Source organism: Falco biarmicus, chromosome 17 (genome assembly GCF_023638135.1).
Source record: "Falco biarmicus isolate bFalBia1 chromosome 17, bFalBia1.pri, whole genome shotgun sequence".
NCBI classification, from domain to species: domain Eukaryota; kingdom Metazoa; phylum Chordata; class Aves; order Falconiformes; family Falconidae; genus Falco; species Falco biarmicus.
This window is the reverse complement of record NC_079304.1, coordinates 2,260,384-2,278,218: the sequence shown is the minus strand read 5'-3', so window position 1 is coordinate 2,278,218 and position 17,835 is coordinate 2,260,384. Positions and strand designations below refer to the sequence as shown.

Here is a 17,835-nt window from a genome sequence, read left to right as displayed (position 1 = left end):
AAGCTCAGACCCCGCTTGCATGAGGGTGAAGGGGGTCTCCATGTGATGGCCGGCCCCCCTCGGGCTCTCTGGCTTGCCCCACCAGCCGGCAATCACCAACTCCCTTCCCCTGCTCCTGTGAGCATCACCCCTGGCCTCAAGTGCCAACGAGATGGAAAACGTTGCAGCGACTTTCAGCCACAGCAGATCTGTGTGGTCCCCTCCGCACCTCCGCACCCCGCTGTGCACGGGCGAGGGAACAGGACGCCGGCATCACCCATGGGTGCTGGGCTGCTCGCTGAGGGACGTGAGCTCTGGCATTGCCCGAATCTGCCTCAGCCCATGTGGCCGCTCAAGCTGCTTTGGAAAGCAGCAGCAGTGAGAGCTGTTGGGCTGCTCAGAGCGACAGGCACCCACCCACCTCTGTGCTCAGGGGGTCCAGCCTGCAGAGCTGCAACAGGCGCAGCAGGTGTGAAGATGCAGCAGGTGCTGGAGGGTTCCCATCTGCGGGGACCAGCTGAAGCATTAAGGGGAAATAAAAAATAAAAAACCCATTTCCCAGTAATCTCAGCATCTTCCAAGAAACAGGTCTGGCTCTGAGCGGGGTGGTTTTGAAAGTCGGCACAGCAGCACCTTGGAATGAAAGTATCAAGAGCTTCTTTGTGACAATAGCGAAGTGCTGTTTGAAGGGGATCTTTTCTCATTTGCTTTACACTTGCAATATAATAGAGTACCAGATGCCATCATTTAGTCATCCGCGGTGGAGAAAAGGGCCCATATGTTGCACGTTGTATGATAAGGGAGAATAAATAATTGCAGTCTCAGATGGTATCGGTTCTCTTCCAAGTACAGCTACACACAAATCTTTTAAGCCCTTTAAATTTTATTCTGAATGTAGGTGACGGGATCCAGAAACGATGAAGTGATGATCAGATATTTAGCTTACACACTCTTTAGCTCAGCCAGCATTGGATTTAAGCCCTCCTGCTTGTGAACCAGCACTGTGTCCACAGGAGGCGTACAGGATGAACGATTAATTAAACTCTAATCAATGCAACTTCGTTAACAGAGTTATAGCCCATTTTGTAGCCAGGACCACGAGCACCGAGTGCCCCTATACTGCAAAGCAAAGCTGGCCTGCATCTCCCCAGAAGCGTAGCATTCCTTGGGGATTTGCTGCCTTGGCACCCACACAACCCCATGCACACACTCGCACAAGCGTGCAAGGGCAATTTGCTTCCCTCCAGCTTCCGAAACATGCAGGAACAGGGGCAACACTTCTCCCTGGCCACACACCAAGACTTTTGCTCTCCCCATCGCTACTTAAGAGCAGAAGAAGCCTCCTGGTCCACGTACTGCTGGCAGAGGTTTTGTTGCTCTGCAGTATAAAGGCTTTCCCTGTTCTGGAGAAAAGCACACTGCATCTGGGTCTGACAGCAGACTCCAGGGAAGCTCCAGTTTTTACTTTTTGAAGGAAATTTCCCAAGTGAAACTCCCAGCAGTGCTGCAGAGCCTTCTCAGCTGTGCCACAGGCACTTTGGTGCTGCCTTGCTTTATATTAATCCCTCCTTCTTACATCTCCGTGCCACAGGGCAGGGGTGTCTCACTGCTGGCCATGCCTCCAAGCCGAGCCCTGAGATGCGGCAGCCGTAACCAAAGCATCTCCCACAGCTGGGGGACCAGCACCGGGCATCCAGCACTTCCCCCTCCATCCCTGTCTCGGGCATCCCGCACTTCCCCCTCCATCGCTAGCTCAGGCATCCCGCACTTCCCCCTCCATCCCTGTCTCGGGCATCCCGCACTTCCCCTTCCATCCCTGTCTCGGGCATCCCGCACTTCCCCCTCCATCCCTGTCTCAGGCATCCTGCACTTCCCTCTCCATCCCTGTCTCAGGCATCCTGCACTTCCCTCTCCATCCCTGTCTCAGGTATCCTGCACTTCCCCCTCCATCCCTGTCTCGGGCATCCCGCACTTCCCCCTCCATCCCTGTCTCAGGCATCCCGCACTTCCCCTTCCATCCCTGTCTCAGGCATCCTGCACTTCCCCCTCCATCCCTGTCTCGGGCATCCCGCACTTCCCCCTCCATCCCTGTCTCAGGCATCCTGCACTTCCCTCTCCATCCCTGTCTCAGGTATCCTGCACTTCCCCCTCCAACCCTGTCTCGGGCATCCCGCACTTCCCCCTCCATCCCTGGCTCAGGCATCCTGCACTTCCCTCTCCATCCCTGGCTCAGTCATCCCGCACTTCCCCCTCCATCCCTGGCTCAGTCATCCCGCACTTCCCCCTCCATCCCTGGCTCAGGCATCCTGCACTTCCCTCTCCATCCCTGGCTCAGTCATCCCGCACTTCCCTCTCCATCCCTGGCTCAGGCATCCAGCACTTCCCTCTCCATCCCTGGCTCGGTGGGAAGCAGCACTGCAGCAAGGGCTCATTCGAAGTATGACAGGCAAATCTGTGCTTCTTAACGGGCACGATTTTAGAGACAAATCTCCCTGGGCTGGCAGGGTCAGACCCTCCCTCCCTTGAGCAAGTCAGTGAACTCGTCTCCAAGGGGCTCATCAAGGGCTATTACCTGCAGCTTCCATGGTAATTACAGCTTGAAAGACTCGTTGCTTCTCTCACACTCTGTAATTTGTAATCAGAAGCAAACTCTCAACTGATCAGCAGCCAGACATGGATACAGGACCTCTCCGGAGGCAGAAGGCACATCATCAGGGACAGGGCTCTGCAGAGAACAGGGGACCCACCTCTCCCAGATCCTGCCTCAACATCCAAAGGTAATTTTGTCCCAGGAAAGCTCCCTTCGCCTTTCCCAGGTGGTTCTGTTGAGCAGGCACCAACGTACCAAGCCTCTGATGCAGTCGACTCTTGTCCTGACCTTTTATTTCCAATTATCTCTGAAGGCGGCTACTCTGTCCGTGCCCGGAGCCACAGCAGCGCTGCTCGCCCGTACGGGGTGACTGCTGGCACTGCTGCGCTGCGTCCTGTGCAACGCTCCCTCTTATCCTTCAAAGAAGACACTATCCAGCCCCACAGCTGGGTACAGTTTTACCCATCAAATATTGTACCTCGTAGTGAAAGACTCCAACCAAGGGGCCAAACTCTTCCATAGGGTTTCCTGCCCTGAAGTGCAATGCAGCAGAATTCCAAGTTTCTTCCTTCCAGCCCCCAGGGCTTCTCCTGACACAGACCAGCCCCATCCCTGCTCCAGCTGCCTCGGCACAGGACTCCCAATGCCGTGCACGCCCTGTGGTTAATGCAATGCTCAACCCCCCCATCAGAGCACCCCTCCTTAACCTTTTCCTCGCCCAAACAGGGCTGCAACCTCAAGCAAAGCCTTTACACCCATAAGTGCTCGGCCCCACAGAGCTGTCCGAGCAACCTGTTTTAAACATTTGCCATTGGAATCTCCTGCCCACGATGCCCAGGAGGCCGCTGCATCGCCTGGAGGAGCCCACCAGGGAGCCAAGCCCACCTCGCCGGCCAGCAAGCAGGAGCACGCATGACGGAGCAATCCTGCAAACCGCCACCATGTAAACAATCAACGGGAGAGACGCTAATTGGATTTGACTCCTCTCCCCTGCAGTCCCTCCTGGGCAGTGTGCAGCCATGCAGATGTCTCCTTCTCTTGCAAGAATCATCTTCCCTTCTTCCAGATGATGCTGATTTGGGGTTGGTGGGAGGGCTCCGGCGCTGGACCTGTGGAGCCCCAGGATGCTGAGCTGCTCCCCTCCAACCTGCTCTGCAACCACCAGAGAAAAGCTACTTTTCTGTGAAGCTGGAGGGGAAAAAAACCCCACACAATAAAAGCCAAAAAGCAGGGGTAAGGGCAGCAGGGACAGTTTCTGCCCTCGGTTCCTGCAGGAGGGTAGTGCTGAGCTCTAAGCTTTGCCCTGGTGCTGTGGCAGCTTTCCGAGGGCACACATGCCTCCCCGGCACCACGCCGTCTCACGCTGATAGAAATTCAGCTTCAGCCTCTAATTGAGGTTGACAAACTCGCGTCCTCACGCTTTCGCAATTGTTAATACTCAACTAATTAATGAAATGCTTTTTAAATTCTCTTGATCCCAGCTATTTGGGATTACGACAATCACTTACAAACTGGCAGGCACCAAAAGGAAAAGGAACAAATTGACTTGTCTCCTTAAAAGCAGGATGGATTGCCCAAAATGGGAAGAAAAGAAGGGCTGCTCTCGGGAAACGTGGTGGGGAAGGGGGTTGTGGTGGCAGGGGCTGTTTACCACAGCCTCCCTCCTGCCATGACCCTCTTTCCCAGCCAGGCTGCTCCCCTTCGCATGCTGCTCTTAGCACAAAGCCTCCTGATAATTGCAACATCTGTCTGCAGCTGGAGAGGTCTTTTTTTGAAAGTTATTTGAAGTGGTACCCCTGTTTTTTCCGCATGTTTAATTTTGCGTAATAGGCAAGGTGTGGAAACACGGTGGTGATGTTTCCAGCATGAGGTTGGGGCAGTTTCAGCCCAGTTTGCAGCTGGGCTCTGTGATGAATCCGGCTTGGGGATGTATCCTGTACTGACTTGGCTCTGGGCTAACTCAGCCCCTCTCCTGCCTCCTCCACGTGTGGGTCCCTAGCTGATGCCACCAAACTTCAGGCAGCGATCAGCAAGGAGGGACGCGAACCTCGCCGCGAACATTGCAATATCTCGATGGGGTGTGTTTGCATTTGCTCCAAAGGAAATAATAACCAGAAACCTCTGTTCTTTAATGAGACATCAAATGGCATCGACTTAATAGAATTTCAATCCCAGGCAGCCTTAGCACTTGTAAAATGCTTAAAAAGCTCGGCATACACACAGCTCGTTGGCACCACCCCCCAGTTAATGATGCTGGAAGTTGTCTGTTTGCCGGCTCCCTTTGCCATGCCGGTGTGATACAGCTGTTCCTTCCCATTTGCTCCCTTCACACAAGCACCAAAGGTTGTCTTTAAGGACATGAGCTTAACCCTTCCAGCACCTGGAAGGTCCTGCTGAGCAGAGCTCGGGGAAGGTACACAGCCCACGAGTCCCAGGGTACTGGAAGTGAGTGGACATTTGAAGAAAAACGTGATCTTGGAGCTCCAGGCTCCTCCGGGTGCCCATTTCCTTGGAAATAATTTTGCAAATCAATTAACAGTATTGAAACCTCCTGCAGCTCCCCAAGAAGACGAGGGCAGCCCTTTCTGAGCTTCAGGTTTGCTCCCAGGACCTGCTGGGCAGCTGCTCCCGACATCTGCTGTACTGACCATCTACAAAGCACTTCTGGCTCCCCCTAAATGAGTCGCACCCTTTGCTCATGAGCAAACTCGGTCTTGAATTGCAAGAAACTCTGCCCTCTCCTTCCCGATCACACCCCTGGCATGTCTATAGGCAGCAAAAGTGATTGTTCCCCCTCGTTCTGCCAGACGCCGCTGGCTGGATGTGCTGGACCACACGGCCACGCTCGTACAGAGGTTCCAGTTCAGGGCTTGAAAGTGGGAGCGGGACCCTCCGGAGCTCTCCTGTCCTCAGCGTGCAGCTTTCCATCCTTTTCAAAATATCCTGTTATCCATACAATATGGTGAAGGGTTAGCAGGAGCACCTAGCCCATTACTTCACCCCCATCCCTGATGTTTTCTCTTTCTGACCTCCTTCCTAAGCGAGCCCTTTCCAATCCCTGCCCGTTCAGACGCACCGTTCCTGGCCCTGACTCATTTCTATCGCTTGCCTCCAAAGCCATTTTCTTTTATATCCTTTTACGAACAGGCTGATTCACTCCTAATGCTGTTTTCTAAGCAGAACCACTCTGCTGCCCTGCAAAACCAGCCATGCGATCGTTTTCTTACATCTCCTGCTCTGAATCGCTCCTGTGCAATGAAGTTTCCTCTGTGGCTGGCCACCACCGCTTGCGGGTTTTGCTTCTCGTTGTTGAATTAATTCAGAGTCTGATGACATGCTGGAGGAAATTGACTGGGAGAGTGTGTGGGACTGAGGGAAACAAAAAGGAATCAGAGAGTGAATGTTTTTCCAGGAGGAGGTGTAAGACTGTAGGTAGGAGAAGATGCTCTGAGCGAGGGTTAGGAAACATGGGAAATGCTATTTAATTGCTCCTGATTTTCAAATGCCACTGCCTACAGCCTGTCTGGAAATAGGGGGTTCAGAGCAGTCACTGCCAGACCCCAAGTCCTGTTCTCCTGCCTCTGTAATTACACTTTTGATACTGCAGTTGTTGGTAGCTGATGCTCTCTGTCCCATGCAAACATTACGAGGGGATGAGTCTCCAAGGCACACTAGAGTCCTATTAAACAATACTGCTCCATCTTCAAACCTGTTGCTTAATTGAAGCCTCTTAAATTTTTATTGCCAAGTTTGCAGAAATTGCCATTTTTAGTGCGCTTTTCATCCTCTCTAACGTGCTGTGCCGATGGCATAGCAGGGAGCAGCCGAGCTGGGGAAGTAAAATTATCTGATCGCATCATTTATGGGAGAGGCTCGGGTGATGCTGCTGAGATGCAGCGACGATGCTGTAAAACCCAGCTGGGAAAAGGGGATGCAGAGCCAGGAGGAATTTATCTTTTTTCCAGGGGATCAGCCCTCTGAAATATAATTCCAGTGTGCCCACCCATGCCTTGGTGCTGTGGTCCAGTGCAGGGGTATGGGTGGACGTTGCAGCCTCCCCAGGGCTGTGGACAACACAAGGTCCAGAGAGGCTTGTTATAGCACCAGGCTCACCCAGAATAGCCAGGAAAAGGGAAAAATTGAGGTGGCTCCCTCCAAAGTCAGGAGCAGCGGGAGCTGAAAGGCACTGCCCTACTCAGGGTGGTCCTGCCCTCCCTTGGGACCTGTTTGGAGGGTGACGGCATGGCGTGCCCCGAGCCAGCTCCTGCACAGCTCAGGGCTTTGCCCATTCATGAGAAAACAAACCTTATTCATTAGACTCAGCAATTGCCATGGAAACCGCTCCCCTGTGCGACTGGAGACCAGAGCATCTCTCGCTGCAAGGCGCAATGGGGACCGCAGCCAGCTCTCCCCGTGTAAAACGCTGTGAAACCCCCAGAAAACAGCAGCTATGGCCTCGCACGTCCATGTAAACCACTCCAGCTCCTCTCACGTTGCATTCAGACACAGCCACTGCCACGGCGTACGGAAACTAAGCCAGAGAGGAGGCTTTCCACTGCGCTCCATCAAGACACTCTTGTTTTAATTGCAACCGTCCATCATGCGTTGCCTTCTGCTGCGCCACCTCCTGAGTCGCTTTAGGGAGCTCCGTCCTGGCTCCTCCTCAACTTCAGGAGATTGCTTCAGCCTGAGATTTCGGGGAGAAAGCATCTCCCTTCAGCCTCGAGTCCACAGCGAAGAAACAGCTTGGCCTATATAACCAAACCCCATGTTTTATGGAGGAAACCTCCTGCTGGCATTGCCTTTGCAGGATTGCTTTTGCTGACTCAGCACGTGCAGCTGATCCGCGTGCAACGTCCCTTTTACCACGCCACTAGTGCAAACCAGCACGAGATTGTCGCTGCATTAATGAAGCAGTTCCCAGACTAGTAAACGTATCTTAAAAGCATCACTCTGCAGGAATCAGAGGGCTCAGCTACTGCAGAAGGAGAAGAAAAGCTGATTTCGTTCCTTTTTTTAGACTGACAGCTAATTTAAAAGGGAGATTTAATGAGATCACGCACCATCATGGAGTTAGAGTTTACTTTCGACAAGGGGCTTTTGGAAAGCTCTTGGTATAAAGATCCAGGATTTATCACCCCAGCACCAAGATGCAAGTCCTCACGTGTGCTAAGCAGCTGCATACCTGGAAAGGCAGGGAAGCAGTGAGCAAAGCCCAGTAAATACTCTTATTTCCAGACTGGGACAGGGGATGAAGGGACAGATTTGAGCATGGACACAGGGAAGAGTAACAAAGCCAGAAAGCAAGCCATGAGCCTCTAATCCCGTCACAAAGAAATCCCCTCCACCCCAAAGCCCGTCTCAAAGACGGCTCCCACCGTTGCACCAAGGCAGGGCTGCCCAATTCCGCACCTATTGTTTTTATCGCTGGGAAAAGTGCTTATAACTACCACAGCAGCTGCTCCGAGCCAGGAGATGTGAAACGACCTTCTCTTTATCTTTATTTCTATTTCTCTCCAGCTGGAGGATCATTTCACTTATCTTTCATGGCGTAAAATATATGGTTTAGGACCCTGTAACTGGCCGGACTCAGCCCTCCGGGTGATGTTCATGGGCTTTTCCATCTTTTCCTCTGGCTTACTGAAGAAGCAGCACGTGCCTGCCTCAGATGTAGAGGTTTAATATAAAAAAAAAAAAAAAAAAAAAAACCCAATGATTAAATCAGGGGTCTGAATAAAAGATGTGCATTCAGGGCTTCAGAAGGTGGGTGATGCCCAGCCAGTCCCTGCAGGGTAATTAGAGGAGGCAGTAGCACGTGTATGCTGTAAATGGTTGTAATTAGGTTAAAAAAATGACTTTGTGGAGAGGAGGGACTGGGGTAGGCTGCACCGCCCAGGGAGCTGAATGCCGTTCCAGGCAGGCAGCACATCGCCTGGGTAAAGGCTCTGCAGCCCGCGGTGTCATTTCAGACTGGTGACAGAGCCCCTGGCCCCCAGCAGAAACATGCCCTTCCCTCTCCCAGCACTGAAAGGCTGGCAAACCCTGCAGAAGAGGGACACGCTCGAGCTGAGATTCCCCCCACATCTGTTTTCCTTGTCACCATCTACATCTTCCCTGCTTGGGAGCAGGGATTTCCAGAGGGATAGGTTTCTTTCCCCTCCCTCTCAGCTGGCTGTCTTCCTGATAGGAAACCGGGTTTTTTACTAGAAATAATAGTTATAATAGAGATACTTAGAAATAGATATATAATGTAATAGAAATCATAGAAATAGTTAACACTGGCAATGGGATGGGGAAGATTTACAGCACCTGCCTCCAAATTGTCTCCAGCATTTACACTATTTCTATCTTTAAAGTCCTTGAGATCCTCGCTGCAGGCTCCAGCTCCCAGCCACGCTCCCGAATCTTCCTGAAGCTGGGACGTTTAAGGAAGACAAATCTTTCCAATTACCGCCGGCGCTGCCAGGCGAGGCTGATTTGAGGAGGTGTTGCCAAACTCTTGCAGCACCAGGTGGCTGCAGCGCCCAACGCGATGGCACGCACAGCACCGCCTGCAGAACGGGGCACGCAAAGCGCCACGCAAGGGGCTGGTGCTGCCCTCCTGGGTGGGCACCCTCGGCACCTCCGCCGACAGCTTTTCCCCGGAGCAAATGTGGCCTCGCTAAGTGGGTGCGGATTCTGTCGAGGTATTTTTCCCCGCTGATAATTTGCTGAACAAAAATCCTGCTCTTTCCTGCTGAGCGAAGTGGAGAGGGCTTCGCCCAAAGGCGCACGCGTGCTGGAGAGCCCCAGGCTGCTGCATGAGATGACCAAGACACATGAGGCGATGGATAAGGCATTCAATACCTGGTAATTACTACCAATGGTTCTGGTGCTAATTAATCAATTTTCCATCCTTCCAGATTCTTTACCTTGCAGTACACCCCACGTAAGCAATGCAGAATGGTGCTGGGTCCCCTGGGGCGGCAGAAAGCAGCTGCGGAGTGAGGTGGGGATGCATGTGGATTCGTGGAATGGCTTGTGTCAAGGGAACGGGTGTGAAAAACGCCCACGATGGCTTTTCAAGCCTGTTTCTGCTTTGGACTTCAGCAGCTGCTGCCTCAGCCCCCAAAAAGCCCTTTGCCTTTGCCATTACTAAGGTGTTACGCTCCGAACAAGAGCCCTGTGTGCTAATGAAGCTGCTCATTTTCTCCAGCCCACTGGACTTCCCACAAGATACAAACTGACGACAGCAAAACATTTCTCTGCTTTAATTGAGAAGCTTCCACCTGGCGCTCGCCCACCGGGAGCCCACACCGTTCGTTATCTTCTAGATAGTTACGCACAAGCGTGCCATAATGAAGGAGAAAAGATCTGCATCCAGGCTTGCTGAAATGCAGCATCTTCAGGTGTAGTTTGGTACCCAGTGGCCGTGGAGAGATGTCTTAACGATACATTTGGTGGTGAATTCCTCGTGTTGCTCTAAGCTGAAGTGTAACGACTGTGGCTCTGATCTCCACAGAGGTTTAATCAGAGCAAACCGTCCAACAGCTTGTGTTCGCTTTCCTCAGCTTGATTTATGTCTCATTTGAGGGTGGATGCCAGAGCAGGGAGGAAAATGAGAGAGGCAATGAGGCAGGAGAGCTAGGAATGAAAGTGCCAGGGCCAAGCTGGGGGAAAAAAATTATTCCGCTGGCTGCCTTTCCATACGCCTAATCAGGATGTAGATCTAATGACGCTACGTCACATCGCATCCATCCACACTGCGATGACGTGCCACTGTTGGGACTCAGGGAGGGTGATGCATCACGAGCCATGAGCATCCCACAGTTTATAATAAATAACACCACTACCTCTGCGTTACCTGAAAGGATTCCCGCTGCTCTACATAATGAAACACTCTCCTCTTGTCTCTTTTTATATCCTTGGAGTGTGAGAGCCTTCTGGCAAAAAGCATCCTTTCTCGGCGGGCTGGAAGGTACCCAACACACTCAGTGACTGCCACAGCTGAACCACAACCGTGGAAGAGCAAGGCAGGGAGATTACCAGTGCTGAAGCCCCTTCTGTGGCCAAAATTATGAGGACTGTGGGCAATGCATGGGAAGCAATGCTGAAAAAGCTGCCCTCATCCCAACCAGTTAGAAGCAATGCACAAAAAATAGCTGTTAATGGTGAAGATGCCTCTCGAGGGGCATCAGTAAATAGGAGCAACCTCTCACACGGACCCACTGGAGGGATCTTGGTGTGTAAATGAAATTTAGGACTTACCCTTTGCTCTTGGGTGGCCACAAAGGTCTGGAATCCAGGAGCCACCCCAAACCCCAGCTCCTGGACGAAGGGTGGCTCGGACTGGCTGTGGATCTGGACTTTGACTCCAGCCTCGAACGTTGTCTCCTCTGGAAGAAGAAGGGGGGAGGTTAGCAGGCTGTGGTGGGTGGGATGATGTCCACTGGCATGGGCATGCTTGCCCCTCTGTGGAAAATTGTCTCTGGTAAATCTGTGCTGCCCAAAAGCAGGAGATAAACAGTTGGGAATGCTCCGCCTGGATGATCAGAGTTCTGGGCGTTGAGGAAGGAAACACAGCATCAGCGTTTGCCATGAGGAGAGCACAGCCCAAACTGCCACTGCTGCCCATCAGGACCACGAGCATCTCCGGGCTCCTGGTCCCTTACACCGCTGCCTGCTCCAGGGGCTCACCCTCCCTGCAACACAGAGATTCAGGACTTCTCCAGCGAGGTCTGTACCTCCCAGCTTGAGAAACCAGGAGGTGACATCTACTTTCTAGCTGGTATTTCGTTACAGAATGCATTCCCGTATTAATGAAACAAATAAACTCCTCCTTCCCTCAAAAAGCGATGCTCCTACTATTTAAAAGGTCTCCAATGGTGAAAGCACTGGGGCACTCTGCCTCCTCTGCCTTATTTCTGACACAGCCTGAGGTCACCTGGGAGATAATGCAGTAATTCAAGAACAAAAAAAGTGGTTTAGATCCAAAGAAGCTCATGGGTTTGGGCAGCTGAAGCTGCTCCAAGCTGGGCAAAGGCATTTGCAGCTCATGGGCTCAGACACATCACCGAGTTACAGGTATGTGAGGTTTCCACATCCCACATCTGTGCTGTAACTCGAGGTCAGTCCCCCTCTTCCACGAGCAGCTAAAACCAACCCAAAAGAGACTTCCTGAAGCGGAATTAATGGGATGCAAATCAGTCCGAAGTGTGATATACAAGCACTTTGGGCTCCTCTTATCACACAAGCATCTTCAGGCAGCTGGGGTGTGTAACCTTTCTCTCTTTAGTACTGCTGCCGTGGTCTCAGGTCCCAACAAACCAGAGGGAGCATATGGGGATGAAGGGGTGGGGGGGCTGATTTGCAATGGCAGTTGCTAATTATGCATAATTTATCCTAAACCCTGAGTTACCCACTAATATGAATCCATGCCTGTAGCCAGCAATGCCACATCCACATTGAAAAAACCTTCTCTTTAAAGCTGAGCCATTCTTTTCTTACTATTCCTTGGTATTTCTCTACTATTTTATTACACTTTTCCAATGTTAACAGCACTGAATTCCATCCGAAGCACTGGTAGAAACCCAGCACCAAGGAACCCCGGCCGCAGAGGTGTTACACGAGGGGCTGCACAAAGAGGGGCAGCAGCAGGCCACGAGATGACACGGGCAGAGGAGAAGGACAAGGACGGAATACAGTGATAGTGGATGACATGAGGTTTACAGAGCTCAGGAACCCATCACTTAAGAGGATGCAACTCTGCTGACTCCATCGGGCAGCAAAGGGATCAGCCTCCCTCTCCCAAGAGGACTCTGCTCACCCAGCAGCTCCCCAGGCAAACAAAGCCAGAGGCTGCAAGGGTGGGAGTGGGCTCATGGACCGGGCAGGCAGCGCTCAGAGCCACCTCCTTTACTCCAAAGCTTTAACGCTCTGCTCGGCAAAGCCAGGACCGAATCCATCAAGTGTTGGTCCAAGAAGGTTGGACCAGAGACCCCCGGAGACCCCATGCCAGACGCGCTGCTGTCACCTTCGTTCCTTACCAAGCAAACAAACCCTCCTTGCCGACAGAAACCAAACCACACATTTCATCCAGCTTTTGGGAACATTTACAAAGCTCCACTCTGACAGCGAGGCTGCTTTACGTGTTGGCTACGCAGAATGTCACGCTCTGCACCTGCAGCATCACACCTACCTGCAGCATCGCGCCTACCTGCAGCATCGTGCTTACCTGCAGCAACATGCCTACCTGCAGCATCGTGCCTACCTGCAGCAATGCATCCATCTGAAGCTTCATGCTTATCTGAAACTGTGCCCACCTGCTGCATCGCGCCCACCTGCAGCATCGCACCTACCTGCAACATCGTGCCTACCTGCAGCAACATGCCTACCTGCAACAACGCACCTACCTGCAGCATCGTGCCTACCTGCAGCAATGCGCCCACCTGCAGCATTGCGCCTACCTGCAGCATCGCCGCATCGTGCATGTTTGACCTCAGCAGCCTCTGCACAGCGAGCTGCTGGAGCAGGCTTATTAACACTTAGCGTTTTAAAGCCCAGCTTTTCAATCTAAGGCACAGGAAAACAATTTGAAGGTAAATAGGATTTATTAAAAGTTACCTCTGCAGGCTGTGCATACTGTGAAATTCTGGGGTGGCAGCAAGCTCTCCATGCACTTGGTTGGACCTGGGCTTTCATGCAGTCAGAGATGTACTGATCTGCACGGCTTGTGGGACACACACTTGCATTGACTGATGCTTCCAGTGCCCACGCTCACTGGCCTGTGCACTGGCTCTGCAATGCTCCATGCAAGGTAATTAGTTGTTTTTGTCTCTCTGTGGCAAAAGTGGTTTTGGTAAGTGAATAATGTCAAGACTTAGGGCATGAGGCATCGCTATTACATGGGGTGGCATGCGGTGGCTGCAGAGCTTGAGTGCATCTCCTCCGAATCCCATGCCAGTAGGATGCTGGCACAGAGAGTCTGAGTTTATTTTGGCTTTTGCCTACACCGAAGCCTCCCAGAGTGAGACAGACATCACCCATCCTTGCTCTTGGCCTCCACTTCTGATCCAGACCCAGTGACCACGACCCGAATCGCTCCCCACCACCTTGCCATGATGGGGGCTACTGCAAGAACACAACCCTATTACTGGGACCCACTGTACCACAAATAGTATTTTTTTTTGCCTTGGCCAGCTGTAACTGGGCTCCTCTCACTCCAAGAGCTGTCCAGTGGATGTTGGCATGTCCGAGCTCCCTCGTTGTCTGCTCAAGCCCTGCATTTGCCCACCTGTGGGGGTCCCATTTGAGAGTCTCCTGCCTGCCAGCACCTCCCCAGTGTCAACCCTCCAGTGCTGAGGGTCAAGTCAGTTTTCCCCAAAACCTCTGGCAACGCTGAGTGTCCCCATCTGACCTCATCTGGGATGCAGCCCTGGGCTCTGCAGCCAATTCAGCACCCAGGTGCCCAAGCCCCATGGGCAAACGCACGCTAGAACGGGTTCAAACCCTCTCCCGAGCACCCACCAACTCCTCCAATTTCAATCCCAATCCTGCTATTCCCACATGACGCCCACTCCTACCGATCCCACCCGGCTCCATCACTTTGCCTGGTGTTGATCCCCTTCCAGCACTTCAGAGGAGATACCATATGCTTCCTTCAGTAATTACCTGACAAGTTGGAGGAGAAGGCTTCTATTTAGTCTAACTTGTTGGGCAACGGGAGCTGTTTTGTTGAAACATTTTCCATCCGAAATTATTCTGCCCATTTCTGCTCCTGCCCCGGGTCTGTTCAGCTCTGACTTTAATTCCATGTATTTTCCACGACCAGGTGCTGTGCCCGGGTCCATCTGCAGGTAACCCCCTGTACATCCATATCAAGCAAACGAGATATAGCCTGCAATTATCCGTAAGAGACTTAAAAGCAACAGGGTTTGTGATTTTAGATAGAAAATCCTGGCAGGTAGCCAGCTGTAATCACGGACGGGGAGAGGAAGGCATTTTCTGTGCCACAGAAGAAACCTTGGTTTTAAAACACACAGTTATTAATTTTCATCACCAATAATAACAAGAGCAAAATAAACAGCAATTTTTTTTATTTTTTTTTTTTCAGAAAAGCTGCCAAAAGCCAGGCAGCATTCATTGTTTTTCCAGGAAGAAACACATGCGAGGATGAAACCATCAACATGAAATTGGCTTTGAAAAACTGTCACTTCTCCTAAAAATTCATTTGCTACAAAATAGCTGTTTTCAGAAAAACTGAAAGCCTGGCTACAAAATCCTTTGATGGAATATGGCTGGACCAGTCCTCAGCTGCGTCTTAAACTTTTCCCAGCTCCGTGCTGGGGCTGAGAAGCATTAGCGCAGGTTAAACATTTTAATTATTGAATTTATTTAATAAAATTATTCGTGCTGCAAGCGTAAAGAAAAGGAACGTCTCGTGGACCCAGAGCCACAGGACTTCCCGGGTTTGGGTGCATTTAGCTGGCTACAAGGCGCATCCCTGGGCAGAGCAAACCCGGAGAGGCTCGGCAGCAAACCCCGTCTGTCACCCAAGAGCGAGAGGTGCAACCAGGAGTGCAAACCACCACAGACACATCCCAGCTGTGGTTTTGCCCATTTTTTGCAGTTTTTGCATCATTCTGAATGGCTGCTTCTGGCCGCACCTCCTGGAGGCAGGAGCTGCCAGCCGGTGGCTGCTATCTCGTTAAGCCTGTTTCCCGTAATCACTCATCAACGGGGCAGAAAATAACGCCCAAACCCCTTTCACTGGTTCAGATGCCAGAAAACCTTTAAAAAATAAATTCCAGTGACTTGGGGTTTGGTTCTACCTTGAGGTTTTTAAACTAGATTTGTGACGTTGGGAAGCCCAAGCACAGACCTTCGTTCACCCTCCGATCCCACTTTTCAGAGGACAATGCCTGTAAATTCCTTTCTTAGTGCATCCCAGGTTGGGAATAGAGCAAAAATTCCTTAATGACTACATTTTAAAATACATTAACATACATTATTGTACACAGGACAGTGTTTCCAAACAAATCCTGAGCTGCTCTTTTCACTGAAGGATTAGCGTAGCATTAATTAAATTGGGGATTAATTTAGCATGTGCTTCAAGCTGGCTGCAGAATATTCTGTGGTGCAGATTAGACAGCTTTCTATTTCTGGTGTTGGCTTTCCTTGGTTGGGGCTTTCTGCTCAGAGCATCGCTCGAAAAATCTTAATAAAGCTCCATCTGACTGTACGCTCGGGCACGGGCTACAAAGTTCATCCCTGTGAATATGCAAGAAGCTGCAATTAAAATAAGAAATGCTGCCAAAGGCACGGAGCTACCCTTCTCCCCCTGCCTTATTATGTCCTAACTGATCCACTTTTCTCTGGCAATTAACATCTGAAGCTGTGCTTGGCACTAATTTATTGGGAATTGAAGATACAGGCTGAGCCACGGGTCGTTTCTAGCTGGAGCTGTCACCTGCCAGCTCTGGCGGCAGCTCCCCGGGAGATACTCCTGCCCACAGAGAACATCCCACACACCTCCATCTGAGAAAAGGAGATGGTATTTTCTCAGCTGGTTCACATTCTGACTCTATTCGAAGGCGGCCTGAAGGTTTATTTTGAGTAATAAGCCTTCTCCTGTGCCGTCAAGAAGTAAGCACAGAGCTGGAAGGTTTGGGTTCTCCCCACTCTTCTCATCCTTTGCCTCAGTTTCCCTGTCTGTAAAATGGGAGCGATGCTGCTGCTTAACTCGCTGGGCTGGAAGAGCCACTGGTGGCTCTTCTACATTCTGCAAAGCACGGTTCGACATCGCAGCGTATCACTGCGGTGCAAAGGCAGGGACCATCTCATGGGGACAGCATCCTCAAGGGGTACGGGCAGCACCAAGCGCAACATCTGGAAGGATGCCCAGATGTTCATCCCTGTGCTGGCTGCATGGCATCGGTGACGGGTATGTCGAGACCATGGTCTCTTGTCTCCCTCGGGGAGGAAGGCTCCCCAGGAGCAGGGGGGTGGCCGTGGCAGCACAGACATGCCCAGAAGATGCTGTGAGACATCAAGGTTCATCTCTAGTTTTTATGGCATCCTTCGCTCTGTACTGCCATGGAAATGATGTGCATCAGAGTAAACGCTCCTCCACCTCCCGTATTGGCCACCGGGGCTGAGCACCCCGAGTTGCTCTGGGTGTGCAAAACAGCATGGCCACGTCCCGGCTCCCACCAGCTGAGTAACCCCCTCAACCCCCTGCATCCCTCTTGCATCCCTCTTCCAGCTCAGCAGCACGTGGGACCCGTCTGTGTGTCCTCACGTTACCCGCTGGGGTCTGTGCCCGCAGGTCAGCACCTCCTGAGCACGTTGGGCTCAGCACACTAGTGGGGCACCCAGGACCCACAGCGACCCAGAGGATGTGACCTGTGGTCCCAGACTCGGGGAGGTTCAACTGCCGCTTCAACCAGACTGTATCTGTGCAGAAATCTTAAATAAATGCCTAACGTTCACGTTTTTCCTAGACAAAAAATTATAGATGAAAAAAACCCACCCAAATTGTCATGGAAACATTAACTGTAAGAAAACAGGACCTGCAAGCCTGCTACAAAAACACATGGAATCATAAGAAACCAGTTTCACACCAGTGAAACCAGTTTTTCTCCCATGTGCGTGCTCTCATTTCTGTGGAAGTGTGTTTTGCTTCGCTTAAAGTTGCTTGGTAACAGGATTAAGTGAAGCTGAAATAAGTATTTGCAGCAGGGTTCGGGGAGGTTTGAACGCGTTCGTGTGACAGGCAGCCGAGCCGACGCAACTTTCCCCACTAAAAACCAGTTGCTTGAAATTTGTCCTGTGTATTTTGCTGTTGCGGGCTGTGCTTTGACTGCTGTTTTGAAAGCAATCAGGGACTATGAAATTCCCCCCAGATGACAATGAGATGCCTACCACCGGCTGGGAAAAATACTGCGCATCCTGCTGGGATGTGGCAGGACTGAGAGCAGGATGCAGGTGGCAGGAGCATCGCTGAACCCAGCCTGGCTGCTCGCCTGCATTTAAGAGGGACAAAATAAACGTACAGAAGCTACTGCATGAGTGTGGCCAGGGCAGTGGGGAGCCCGTCGTGGTCTCATCCATCTGGCTAAGCTTTGGAGGGGTCTGGCTGCTCCTGAGTGTGTGGTAGGGCCAGCGCTGGCCCAAGGGAACAGGGATAAGTTGATGCTGGAGAAAACAAAAATGTCCCCAAAGTGGCTGGAGAAACAGTCCCTGTTGTAGAAGAGGGGAAAACCTCACTAACTGCTTTCCAGGAGGGG

General features: G+C 51.7%; 1 protein-coding gene across 3 annotated transcripts in view; it reads right to left on the bottom strand.

Annotated features, from left to right (window-relative positions):
• The window catches only part of ASIC2 (acid sensing ion channel subunit 2), a 509,634-nt gene that overhangs the window by 9,950 nt on the left and 481,849 nt on the right, over positions 1–17,835 (bottom strand). For all 3 annotated transcript variants that reach the window (XR_008825954.1, XM_056362461.1, XM_056362462.1), the window contains exon 3: positions 10,817–10,944. Coding sequence is in view for 2 of the 3 variants with exons in the window: in XM_056362461.1 (XP_056218436.1) it covers positions 10,817–10,944 (128 nt within the window). In the remaining variant the exon portion in view is untranslated. The remainder of the gene's footprint in view (positions 1–10,816; positions 10,945–17,835) is intronic.